Source organism: Thermobia domestica, chromosome 17 (genome assembly GCF_964235325.1).
Source record: "Thermobia domestica chromosome 17, izTheDome1.hap1.1, whole genome shotgun sequence".
Lineage (NCBI taxonomy): Eukaryota > Metazoa > Arthropoda > Insecta > Zygentoma > Lepismatidae > Thermobia > Thermobia domestica.
Window position 1 is genome coordinate 165,496,996 of NC_137470.1, and position 12,265 is coordinate 165,509,260.

General features: G+C 37.0%; 1 protein-coding gene across 2 annotated transcripts in view; it reads left to right on the top strand.

Moving 5' to 3' along the window:
- LOC145674469 (WD repeat-containing protein 70-like) overlaps nt 1-12,265 on the top strand; it is a 121,588-nt gene that overhangs the window by 65,879 nt on the left and 43,444 nt on the right. For both annotated transcript variants that reach the window (XM_081744580.1, XM_081744579.1), the window contains exons 7-8: nt 795-972; nt 8,917-9,101. In XM_081744580.1, coding sequence (XP_081600706.1) covers nt 795-972; nt 8,917-9,101 — 363 coding nt within the window. The remainder of the gene's footprint in view (nt 1-794; nt 973-8,916; nt 9,102-12,265) is intronic.

Here is a 12,265-nt window from a genome sequence, read left to right on the forward strand (position 1 = left end):
GGAATGGAACCCGGATTGCTGAAGGTCCCGGGTTCGAGTCCCCGTCCAGTCACTCAGTTTTTCACTCTTTGTGTGTTATTGTACTTCTTGTTTTCGTGAAGACATGAGTTAAGCTTTTCAATAAACATTCGTGTAGTGTGGTTCATGAAGCGCCTTGTACGAAAATTATTTTTGGAAGTTCGAAAAAAACGTCTGAACTGGCAGAATATGAACAACTATGCTTTGTTTGCGAAGTTCTTTGTCTCACTTGCTACAATATTTTTCATCTTACAGACATGTAACATTTAATGCTTCTACTTCGTGTTTATACAATATGCTGGCTTTTATAGACACTTCTACCTTTCATGACTTTCATAGCCGACGTTCACCTCCGGTGCTTTGGGTCCCTGGTTAGATCCCAGCTTGCGCCGTGTAGACTTTTTGGTGGACAAACACCGTGCTCGTGGGTTTTCTCGGGGCTCTCCCGTTTCCTCTTACTTTCTTCATTCCACCACCATTTGATTCATTTCTCATCATCACCGTCTCCTTTAGCCTAACCGACATAAAACTTCATAGCCGATTCATAGTCGATTTCATTTCATTTCCTTCATAGCCGAAAAAGACCGATCTTTACCCACCTCCTTAAAAATATAACATTTATGGTTGCGATGTATTACGGGTCGGAGGCTAGGTTTTATTTTCTATTATTGCTATATTCTGCTGAAATGTTCTGCTATTAGCTTGGATAATTTACTTGAGAAGGTGTTTTCGATTGTCTTATGCATCTTTATTCTGAAAGTTTCGATTTCTTTCAGTACCTTACGATTGTGGAATATTGAGCGTCCAGATAAACAGAAGAACGTAATTAAAGCTCGAGCCCAGAATGGTTTGAAGACTGTCCCAACCGCTTGTACGTATAGCAGAGACGGAAATCTTGTATGTTGTACCTGTGCTGATGGTTCAATCCAGATGTGGGATCATCGGAAACAATTTGTAAGTTTTTTTTTCTTTCTTATTCTTTTCGAGCATTGTCCAGCATTTGTTTTGTGCTTATCGATTTGTCGGTACGCAAAATCAGTAATTTCTTTCCATAGTCGTTGTCTCAGGTTTGAGTAATGCTCTTATGTAGGTTGTAGCTCAGTAACCTAGAACAGTTTTAAATTTTTGCCCCCCAGATTGTTGCTCATATTAATATTAGTCATAAGAGTTAGTCATAGTGGGTGGATGAGCGGATGAACAGACAATATTCCACAGCACACTTCTCCAAATGTTCGGTCGTGTTTCTTTGAATTCCCTTCAATATGTGAGCATCCAGAGCAATGACTATCCTCTCTCGGAGATAACTAACTCTTGGACTTGCACAAAGTGCATTTCAGATTTTAAGTTTTCCACATGGTAAAGTTCATAGGGTACCCAATCTAGCGTTTTGGGACCATGTCATTCAATCAGCGATTCAATTTCTGTATAATGAAATATTTCCACTGGCAGCTTGACCATATTTTTAAACTGAGAAACCGGGACCTTTATATAGTGAGATCAGATATCAATTGAGGAGTTCTATATAATAAGGGCTCATAACGGGAAACCATGTTATTAGAAAATTGCGTGTAAGCATTTCAAATATAGATATAGTTTTTATTTAAGGTTGTTGTTGTTGATTTTAGTTTAGCGTCCCTTTCAGTAGCGAGGCTATATGAGACGTGGACCTACTGATTAACGTGGAATCCGAACCACATGAGCTCCCGCCGGGAATCGAACCCGGGTCTCTTTTATTTAAGGTGTACATGTGCATGCTACAAGCGGAACTTGGATTTATTCTTTTTCTTCTACAAAATGCAAAGAAACTAACAGTTTGTTTCACTATAACATAAATATGAATGTTTTAAAAAAGGCTTACATAGGCCCTTTTTAGAGAAAACGACTTTGCAGAATTATCACGTGTATGTATCACAAGAGTCGTATGATACACTTTGTGAAAATGAATTAAGAAATGTAATTGCAAAGTAAGGAACACAGTATAAAGTGAACAGAACGATATATGTGCAACAATAGTACTTTAAAGAAATCAATTTATTATGTAGAAACTGGATATGTAACAGTCCTGGACACTAGAAACAGTTTATGTATTATGTAGTGCTGGTAAAACATACTTATGAAGATCGTCTTCTTTATCCCCGCTGTCTTTTTCATGGTTTATGGTTTGAAATTGACGGAACACTTCCTCGTACCAAGCAACAGCATCTGGGTCCAGAAAAGGGAACAAACTCCGTACCTATCGTTCTTTGGCTCCGTATGCTTACTCTGTAGTAGGCCTGACAGCAGGGCATCTTTTTGTTCCTTTGAACCACCTCCGTAAAATTGAGCAAACAACTCTTCTTGTTCATCATAATTTAAGTTGTTGCAACATTTACCTTTACAGCACCTGTCCACTAATGGAAATTGCCTTTCGCTAATATCTTTGCCACTAATGGTTGTATAGCTCTCACATAAGTTCCTTTTCTTTTTCTTTGCATTACGATCGCTTTTTGATTGTCTCTTCTGTTTCTTCAAACTACATTCAAACCCGTGCGAATTCGCGCTAGCACACTGCGACGTGTTCAGCGCTGTTCAAATAACTACCCCACCAACATAATTCCAGCAGATACTCACTTTCGTCTCACAACAACCTCTAATCCTTCGCTGTAGCAACATCGAGACTTTTCAATAGCAAAGAATTTAAAAATGCTATCTTCCTAAAAAGGGCCTAGGCTGGTATGGGCCCCTATTACATAGAACTCCTCAATTTTAACGTGTTATTTGTTATGTCCGCTATAATCATTTTAAAACACATATACGAGAGGACACGGTGGCTCAGTGGTAGTGCTTACCTCTGATATGTGAGGACCCTGGTTCGATCCCCGACCAAGTAAGTTTGTGGTGGACAACATCGTGCCTATAGGTTTTCTCGGGGTACTCCCACTTTCTCATTCCACCAATTCTTCCATTATAATTCTCTTGTGCTAATCATCCGTCTCCCTTAGCCTCTTAGACATAATTGTGGGACGTTAAATTGAAAGATTTCATTTCATTTCAAACAACAGATACAGGCCACTGCATAGAACTTTCACACCCCAATTTCTTAAACGAAATCATGCTGTGCTGCAATTATTAATGAAACATTGTGTTGTGTAACACGAACAAAATTCTAAGACGTTTTCGGTAAACTTTACCAAAAGAAAAATCATCCCAAAAAACTACAAGTCTTACATAAGAAATAACTTATGCCATGTGTTAGGGTTAGTAATATAGTATTTGTTTAGAAAAGAATAACAAAATCGCATTAGTGGTATTTTATAAATTGTAAAATGAAATTAAAAAAAAAAAAAAAAAAAACTAACAGTAAGCTATTTATGAAGTGTGACCAAAATGGGACATGTTATTTTTGGGACATGAGTCTCAAAAAAAAAAAAAAAAAAAATCTCCAGGGGTAAGCTACCATTTGTGATTTTTTTTTTTGTAAAGAATAATTTACACAATATTATACAGTTATTAATGAAATACTTATGAAATATAAACAAAGTCATTTTTGAGAAAATCGTCCAAAAAATCGCAAAGAATGAATTACCCTCGAAGATTTTTTTTTCAGAACAAAATAATTATAGTAATGGAATATTTAGTTATGAAATATGAAGATAATAGGATGAATCGTTTTTGAGAAAATCGTCCGTAAAAAAGAAAAATAACTCATCCTCAAGAATAAGCTACCCCTCGTACATTTTTCAGGATAAATGAGTTATACCGTATTGTCATGTTGTTATTGAAATATTTATAATTAATAACAACCAACTAAACTTGTATCTTAAAATCAGATGTTTGTACGTCTTTTAAATGTTTTACAGTAATGTTATTTTCTTCCGTGGAAAAAAACGGGTGCTGGTGCTAGTACACTTAAAAAATAACAGTAAACCATGCAAAATAAAAGCTACATAACTTTTGCAATTGAAAGAAACACTTTTAGTAAAAGTTCTGTATATTTAGTTCTCAGTGGTATTTCACAAACACGTTGAGCTTTCTGGACGATTTGTATAATTTATGACTCCAATCGTATAGATTAATTACATTATGAACTCTTTTGAATTCATCGTGCGTGACTGCATTTTTAGCTTTTTTTCCTTCCGCTTACGTCTTAAAGATTCACAGAGCGTAATAGAAGCTTGTAGCTCGACAAAAAGGATGAATAGTCACCTCGAGGTTACTTTAAGACAAAACTCAGATTTTTTTTTTTTTTTTTTTTTTTTTCATATTTCTATGATGTATGTGTTATCTATATCTTCAGTAGGCTTTAAGCTTTTATATATATACCCTGATTTCTATGTTGTCAAAGTCTGTTGCTTCAACAAGTAACCTGCCTTTTACCGTTATTTAAAGCTAATGTGCTGTGTTCCTAGTCTTAGAGAGACCTCCATATACGACATACTTGAAATCAAACATTTATGTTTTACACTGGCAGATAAAGTGCAAACATGCTTTTCTTGTTTGTTTGTTTTTTTTTATTGAAAAGAAAGTAACTCCAAACCTCTAGTAAAGGCGTGTAGAGGAAATACTGACATGCTTGCTGCTGAGTAAAGCGACAGTGAGTCTTTCGGGACAAATCTTTGACAAGAGAAAAAGAGAAATACTTCATGAGAGTGCATACTGCAGATTAGTATTTGGGATCTCTTGGTTAGACTTATTTTATCTTTATTTCGATGTAGAAGTCTAATTCAGCTTGTTTCTCCAGAATTACAAATTTTTAGATTTCAGTGTGCAATATTTTGGCTATGTATAGTGTCTTAATAATTTTTTCCTAATAGAGTAGATGATAATGAGAGAATAATTTGAGATTTGTGCTTTTTCAGGATGAATTAATAGATTTTGATAAAATATTAGATGGTTTGTATTGTATATGTTATTGTTCGCATATTTAGTTGGGTTCTACCTAATGTTGTAAACGATTGTTTGAAAATGAAATAAGTAATGGTTGAGATGTTTATTATTGATGTAGGTGTGATGTTATTAATTTGGCGCCTGGTAGATACGTGGCAATTAGAAATTTATTTTTAATTATGGGAGTTCATGCAAATAACTAATATAATAGCGTTCTTCGACTGAACAATCGTGCCTCATAAATTAGTTCAAATCATTATATGGTACGTAAGGTATTGATAAGCATTGAGGAGATATTTACACAACCTACTCAAAACTAATCGTGGATACGCTATTGGGGACTGTAAAACATGGAAACAAAAATGTATTAATTTTTAAAAGTAACAAGAAAATCATTCGTTCTAATGGAATTGGCAGGCTTACTTTCCTCGCTAAAACAGCAAAACACATACCCGCTTTTCGATCCTTTTTCACTTCCCTTGGCACCATATATGTTCATTCATTTCTATTTCTGAATCACTGCAACGGAAGTGGTGGTACAGGAGAATAAAGCAAATCCTAGTTTCTCTCAAGAAAGGGTGGGACTAGTAGGGTACACATGCCTCACAAACGAAAAAAATGAAATCTGTGGAAACTGATACAGTATTTGCTCGGAGAACCCAAAATAAAGGAATTTTCGAATCCCATGAACTCCTTGACGTAAAATACGTATAGACTTCAAGCGTAAAATAGTCAGAAAATCCCTACATTTTATAGTTCTGATAATCATCTCAAATCCCTCATCGTGGGATTTTCCTCAACATGGCAATACTGTCGACACGTGTCCTTTTAATCGTTCTTGACCACCGCCCGGTAGGCTCACTCCCTCTTTTCCCCCCACCCATTTTAGCAGATAGCAATGTTATTAGCACCTATATTACCATGGTAGTCGACTAAGATTCTCAGCAATGTTTTAGAAATATACGTGACCGTCACATTGCAAAGAAAAACAAAAATGGGAGGGAACAATTCTCCTTACAACCCCAAATACCGGTTCAACCACATTTTGTGTGTACGAGAGGGAATGATTCTCAAAAAGTCTAAGCTCTGTTAAATCGAAATTATTACAGCCACTGGTTTATCCATCTTTAAAGGAAGGTGACGTTGACCAAGATTTCCAACCAAACCAAGTTCATAATTTTCATTTTGGAGGAAAGTCCTGCACCATAAGGCAAAATTACTGTTGTAAAACCAACCAGAAGTTTTCGAAATAAGTCATAAAATAACCTTTGAGAATACCTGTCTCGTAGTTCTCCGGGGAGGGGGTAACGATTAATTTTTCAGTCGTTATCAATTTTTGTTAACAATTATCGATTAAAAATTAACTCCTGAAAAATGTAATTGTTAATTTTTAAACAGATTAATTACAAGCCTGGGCCCTGCCTATCTCGTTTTATGGAAGAGGTACACTGGTGCATTACTAGTACCAGTGGGTGTTGTAATCTGTCTGCATCCAGCAGATATTCACATTTGGGAGGCGCCAATCGCTCTCCCCGTATAGGGGCTGTTCTACAATAGCATGCCTCACAACCGTGATGAAGTACCACGTACACTTCCGGGCCCAATGATCTGTGTCATTGCCCCGTTTAGGAGGCTGATAACCTAGTCTGCCATTTTGCCTCCTGGTAGGGGAGTCATCATCACCTCCACGTATTTCCATCACCCTGCAACATTACTCTGTAAGGAAGGGCAATGACTTTGCAAGTGATCTTGAATTGTCCCCAAGATGGCACATTAAATAATGCACATAATGTTATACGCTTGAGATACCAACAGTCTCAACATCATCTTGGAGGCTTGGGACTGGACATCAGCGACGCAACTAGACTAGTTGTTGCCCATGGCAAGAACTCGTCTTAGCGCCCCCTCCCTCAGATCATCCAAATTAAAGCGCTCCCTGACTACACCTGATATTGGCATCACACAGTAATTTTCCTATTCCATTTTTTTCTTCAACTGGCAAAGTTTGATTTCAGAATTGCAGTTCATAATTTAATTTTTAATAAACACCAAACTAATTAGTATTTCATTTCCAAATAATCTGAGAGTAGAATGCTTACATATTCTTATAGTCTCATTATAATAACTGCAAATCACAATATCGGGATGTGCATATGTGTAGAATGAATCAACGATCTGTTGCTTTAGAATAGAATATTTAATTATGATAAGTAGTCAAACTGTTGTTTCAAGTATCATACTCGGACATTTTCTAAATATCTTAAATTGATGTAAGTTAAGTGGAAATACTAAAAGCTGGAACTAAAATTTAAAATTTATGGCAGGGATGTAAATAAGCACTCGCCCACGCGCCCGGGGCGAGTGGTTCATCGGTGCGGGCGAGTATTTAATACCATACCGAAGGTAAGTAAATGATTTCTATTGTGAGATGTGGACTGGTAGCTTTTTTCTGGGGCGATTAAAATTTTGTTGCTTATTTGCATCCCTGATTTACGAGCTCTTTTGGCTGCAAAAGTTTTTACAATGTCCTTGAAAGATAGCTTTAACGCTAACTCACGCTCTCTGGACATGGTCCTAAGGTTAGTGAGATGTTGTCCTGTTAACTTTCTGAGGTTTTTATTATTATTATTATTATTTTTATAATGATCTTTAGTTTGCTGAAACTCCTTTCCTTACCTTATAATGAAACTAATATTTGCCCAGTTTTGAGTCCTCCCAGTCCAGCGCCCGGGGCACAAGCCCCGTTTGCCCCCCTTCCCCTTTAGTTACGTCACTGTTGGCCGTGGCGGATTGACAGTGAGTGATAAAATAATTAGGATAGTTAAAAAATAAATAAATAGAATAATATAAAATTACTAAATTCCGTGTAATTTCTAACGCCAACTGAAAGCATTGTCATTAGTGCGGGCATACTTTCTAGATTAAAAAAAAGGTTTTTTTTTTTTTTTTTTTTTTTTTTTTTTTTTTTTTTTTTTTTTACGGATCCATAAAAAATAACTCATCATTCGTCGAAATTTCGCTGCTTATGTTGTGAGCATTGCGAAGAAAGAGAAGAAAGAAAGGAACAAAATAAATAAATAAAGATTTAGTGAACTGGAAGCCTCAAGATTGTTGTGTTTTTTAAGTGACAATATGTTAATGTACTTTGTCGTTATCCATGTAATTCCGATCCATTCTGATGCAACGAAATCCGTTTTTCTAAAAGATTCTTTGACCGTGCTGGCAATAAAATCAGCGAAATGTCAACGATAGATGATATCTTGAATGGATTCTTGAAAAGTGTAGAGAAACAAAAATGAATGCCTTCTGAGTTCATGTAAGGGACAGCTTTTGAAGTGGTTTACAAACCTCAACTTTTTTTAACGTACATTACTTCAAATAAAATGGTTTACCAGATTTTATTTTTTAAATTTCTTTTTTCTTTAATAGGAAAACGTTCTGTTCGGTTTTTATATATATATATATATATATATATATATATAAAGATTTAATACATCGTCGCATAAGAACCAGAGGAACGTAACTCCAAAAATGCTGTTTTCGTTTTCTTCATGTTTGGACATAATTTTGAAAGCTCCACTTGGTGTAAATAGAACGTAACGCCATCTGTTCTCCTTGTCCATCATCTGTTTTAATGTAGCTCAATTACCATCTTATTGAAAATACATCTTTCTAAGAAAATAATATTTTTGTCCTCTCGCCTGTAAACCTATGAAAATGGAGTTACGTCCCTCTGATTCTCATGCGACAACGTGATTAATTTTTCAGATAGCGTTACACAAACAATTATTAAAAAATATTTTTTACCCAGATACTTCCCTCGGCATTTTAAAGTTTTCTCAGTAAGTTTCCTTTCGCATTGTCGTTGAAAAGGAACTAGAATTTAGATCGAGAGCTTGAAAAGATAAAAAGTATTCGAGGAATTTCTAAGTATGATGATGTAACTCTTTTTTCTGTACAGAGTCAATTTTTTTTTCTGTACAGAGTCAATTTGTCATTATTCTCTTGTACCAATGCACCAATTTATTTCAGGTAAATACGTGTCTTGTTGTGAGAAAGGCGCATCAAGCTGGCACAGAGACATCTTGTGTCACGTTTTCGTATTTTGGTAATTATCTGGCTACGAGAGGTGGAGATGATACGCTGAAACTATGGGACGTCAGGAAGTGCCAAAAGCCGTTGAATGTTGCGGATAACCTGTTCTCTAGGTATTCGTGGTGAGTATATGGCGTGCGTTATACAGATCTTTGCAAGAGATAAGTTTTTGCTGCTATCCAACATATTGAAGAGTGACTGTTAATTTCCTCTGTACAATAAAGTACTAATACAAAAAGAAAAAAGTGTATCTGCAGTATTATGAACGTAAGTTTGTTCCGAATATCTACTGATAGAAGCTATATGGAACATATTCATAAGAAAACTGACTTACCTTGTGCCTAGTATTTCGTGCATGTGTAATGAATCCTTTACTGGTATGACAAAGATGAACATTTCAGTCAGGGTCAAAGAGCACCAGCCTATTGAAACGTCTGCAGGACGCAGGACACGACATACAATGCACGAGTTTTATACCCATGTTTCAACAATACAGAAAGGAACTTTTTGATTCCTTTTTTATCAGCACCTGAGGACCTAAACTCAGTTTAGATTAAGGGCAACCTAGATCATAGATGGAACAATACTGCAAAATTTTACGAAGTTCTCGTAAGTCTTTCTGTAAAATGTTTTTAGTGTACAATAAGTTTGATGTTCCTCGGCACACGACGTGGCCTGGGAATAGAATAATTGTTCTAGGTCACGGCGGCCCTAGATGGGGATCGGTTTTACTATTTAGCTCATAGCAGCCTAGGGAGTAGGAGTTAGAAGAAATTTCCTTCGCTCATAGCAGCCTAGGGAGTAGGAGTTAGAAGAAAATTCCTTCGCTCATAGCAGCCTAGGGAGTAGGAGTTAGAAGAAAATTCCTTCGCTCATAGCAGCCTAGGGAGTAGGAGTTAGAAGAAAATTCCTTCGCTCGTAGCAGCCTAGGGAGTAGGAGTTAGAAGAAAATTCCTTCGCTCGTAGCAGCCTAGGGAGTAGGAGTTAGAAGAAAATTCCTTCGCTCATAGCAGCCTAGGGAGTAGGAGTTAGAAGGAATCTCCGTAGCCCATGGTGGTCTCGGGAGAAGATTTAGGTAGGTGAAAGATCAACTTTGAACTGATAATTTTCTCGTCTTGTCATCTTCTTTTACAGCCATCTTCTTGGAGGGAGGACCCATGAAGGGGCAGTCGGCTTTCTTCGTAATGTTCCGAATCCTTTTCGTTTCGTTCTGGAGATGTAGTCTCCTTCCGTCATCTTCTATTGTTTCTTTGATGATTGTAAAAGCACGTGTTTATAATGGGAACATGTGGCTTCCAGTTTGTGTAGGTACATGGATCCTTACAATATAATCAACATCACAAAGTAAAACACAAAGTTAATGCATAATGTGTATTTATTCATTTTTGTTAACAAATTATTTCTAGTTTACACAACTTTATCGCTAAGAACAATAGGATTCTTAAATTAAGGAACTTAAATAGGAAATAAACAAGTGTTTGAAAGAATTATCACATCACTTCAAAAGTTGTATCTGGCCACATTGTCTCCACTTGGAGTTGAATCGTCTATAGAAATTATCTTGTAGTATCATACTTGAAGTTAAAAAGAAGTGAAAAACTTTAGTTTACTTAGAAGAAATTACTACACATAGTCAAAGTAAGTGTTCAACCATATAAGACGTAAAATTCACAATAATTTTTGCGTAGAATTACATCTGCCGCTGAAAATAGTGTTTACAAAAGACTCAAAAAGTGAATATAAGTGATCACATTGGTGGAACATACTAAAAGACATATAGTGGAATTCCACGTAAATGATTAATAGGAATCATACTTTTTTAAATTTTTATTTCTTCATAGAAGGGCCGTTCGGAAAGTAACCTGCAATTGATTAAGAAAGAAGTACCAAAGTAAATAAGAAGAATTTATTATTTGGTCTAGGAATTAATTCGTGCGGGTGGACAAGAGATGGCGCAACGAACGGAGCGTCCCACAGTTCCGTGTATCCACACATGTGTTGCAAACCCCTGTCATCGCGTATCGTTCGTAGTATAGGGCAGTGGATTAAAGCGTCAACAACACCAGTTTGTAGTTAAGTGAACATGGCGCAATTTGTGCCTGATAAAGTGTTTTTGCGGGGTGTCCTGCTGCATTACTTTAACATGCAGAAAAGTGCGACTGAAAGTCATCGTATTTTGGTGGAAGTGTATGGTGACCATGCTCTAGCTGAGCGAACGTGTCAGAAGTGGTTTGCACGGTTTAGAAGTGGTGATTTCGGCTTGGCAGACCAAGAGCGAGCTGGACAGCCAAAAAAATTTCAAGACGAAGAATTGACAGCATTGCTCGAGCAGGATTCGTGTCAAACGCAGGAACAACTTGCAGCAGCATTAGGCGTTGATCAAACAACAGTCTCCAAACGCTTGAAAGCCATGGGAATGATTCAAAAGATGTCACATTGGGTTCCACATGAATTGAAAGACAGAGACGTTGAAAGACGAAAAACCATTTGCGAATTGCTGCTTCAACGACAGAGCAGAAAGGGGTTTCTGCATCGAATTATTACGGGTGATGAGAAATGGATCCATTACGAGAACCCTAAACGAAAAAAGGCCTGGGTGAAACCAGGTGAACCAGGTCCATCACAACCAAAACAAGATATTCACTGTGCAAAGGTTATGCTGTGCATATGGTGGGATATGAAAGGTGTGGTGTACTATGAGCTGCTGCAACCGGGTGAAACTATGAATGGAGAACGTTATCGACGACAATTAATGCGTTTGAAGCAAGCTCTGGCCAGAACACGACCAGAATGGGAGAACAGACATGATAAACTTATTGTTCAACATGATAACGCTCGCCCACATGTCGCAAAACCGGTCAAAACCTATTTAGAAAATGTCGGATGGGAAGTTTTACCCCACCCGCCGTATTCACCAGACGTTGCTCCTTCGGACTACTACTTGTTCGATTGCATGAACAACGATTTGATTGGACAGCGGTTTACTTCTTCAGAAGATATCGAAACATGGGTCTCTGACTGGATCGCTTCCAAGGATGAGGACTTCTTTCGCCACGGAATCCGTACATTGCCTGACAGATGGGCGAAAGTGGTGGCTAGCGATGGACAATATTTTTCTTAAGGTATTTATGTATTTTGTGTTTGTACTACAGCTTCAATGTGTGCGTACCAACCGCACGAATTAATTCCTAGACCAAATATATACATCTGAAAATCATTACTTTGCTCTATTTGTCGACAGTTTCCATGAACATTCAAGTACTTATCTCTAGACTAGCTTGGAAAT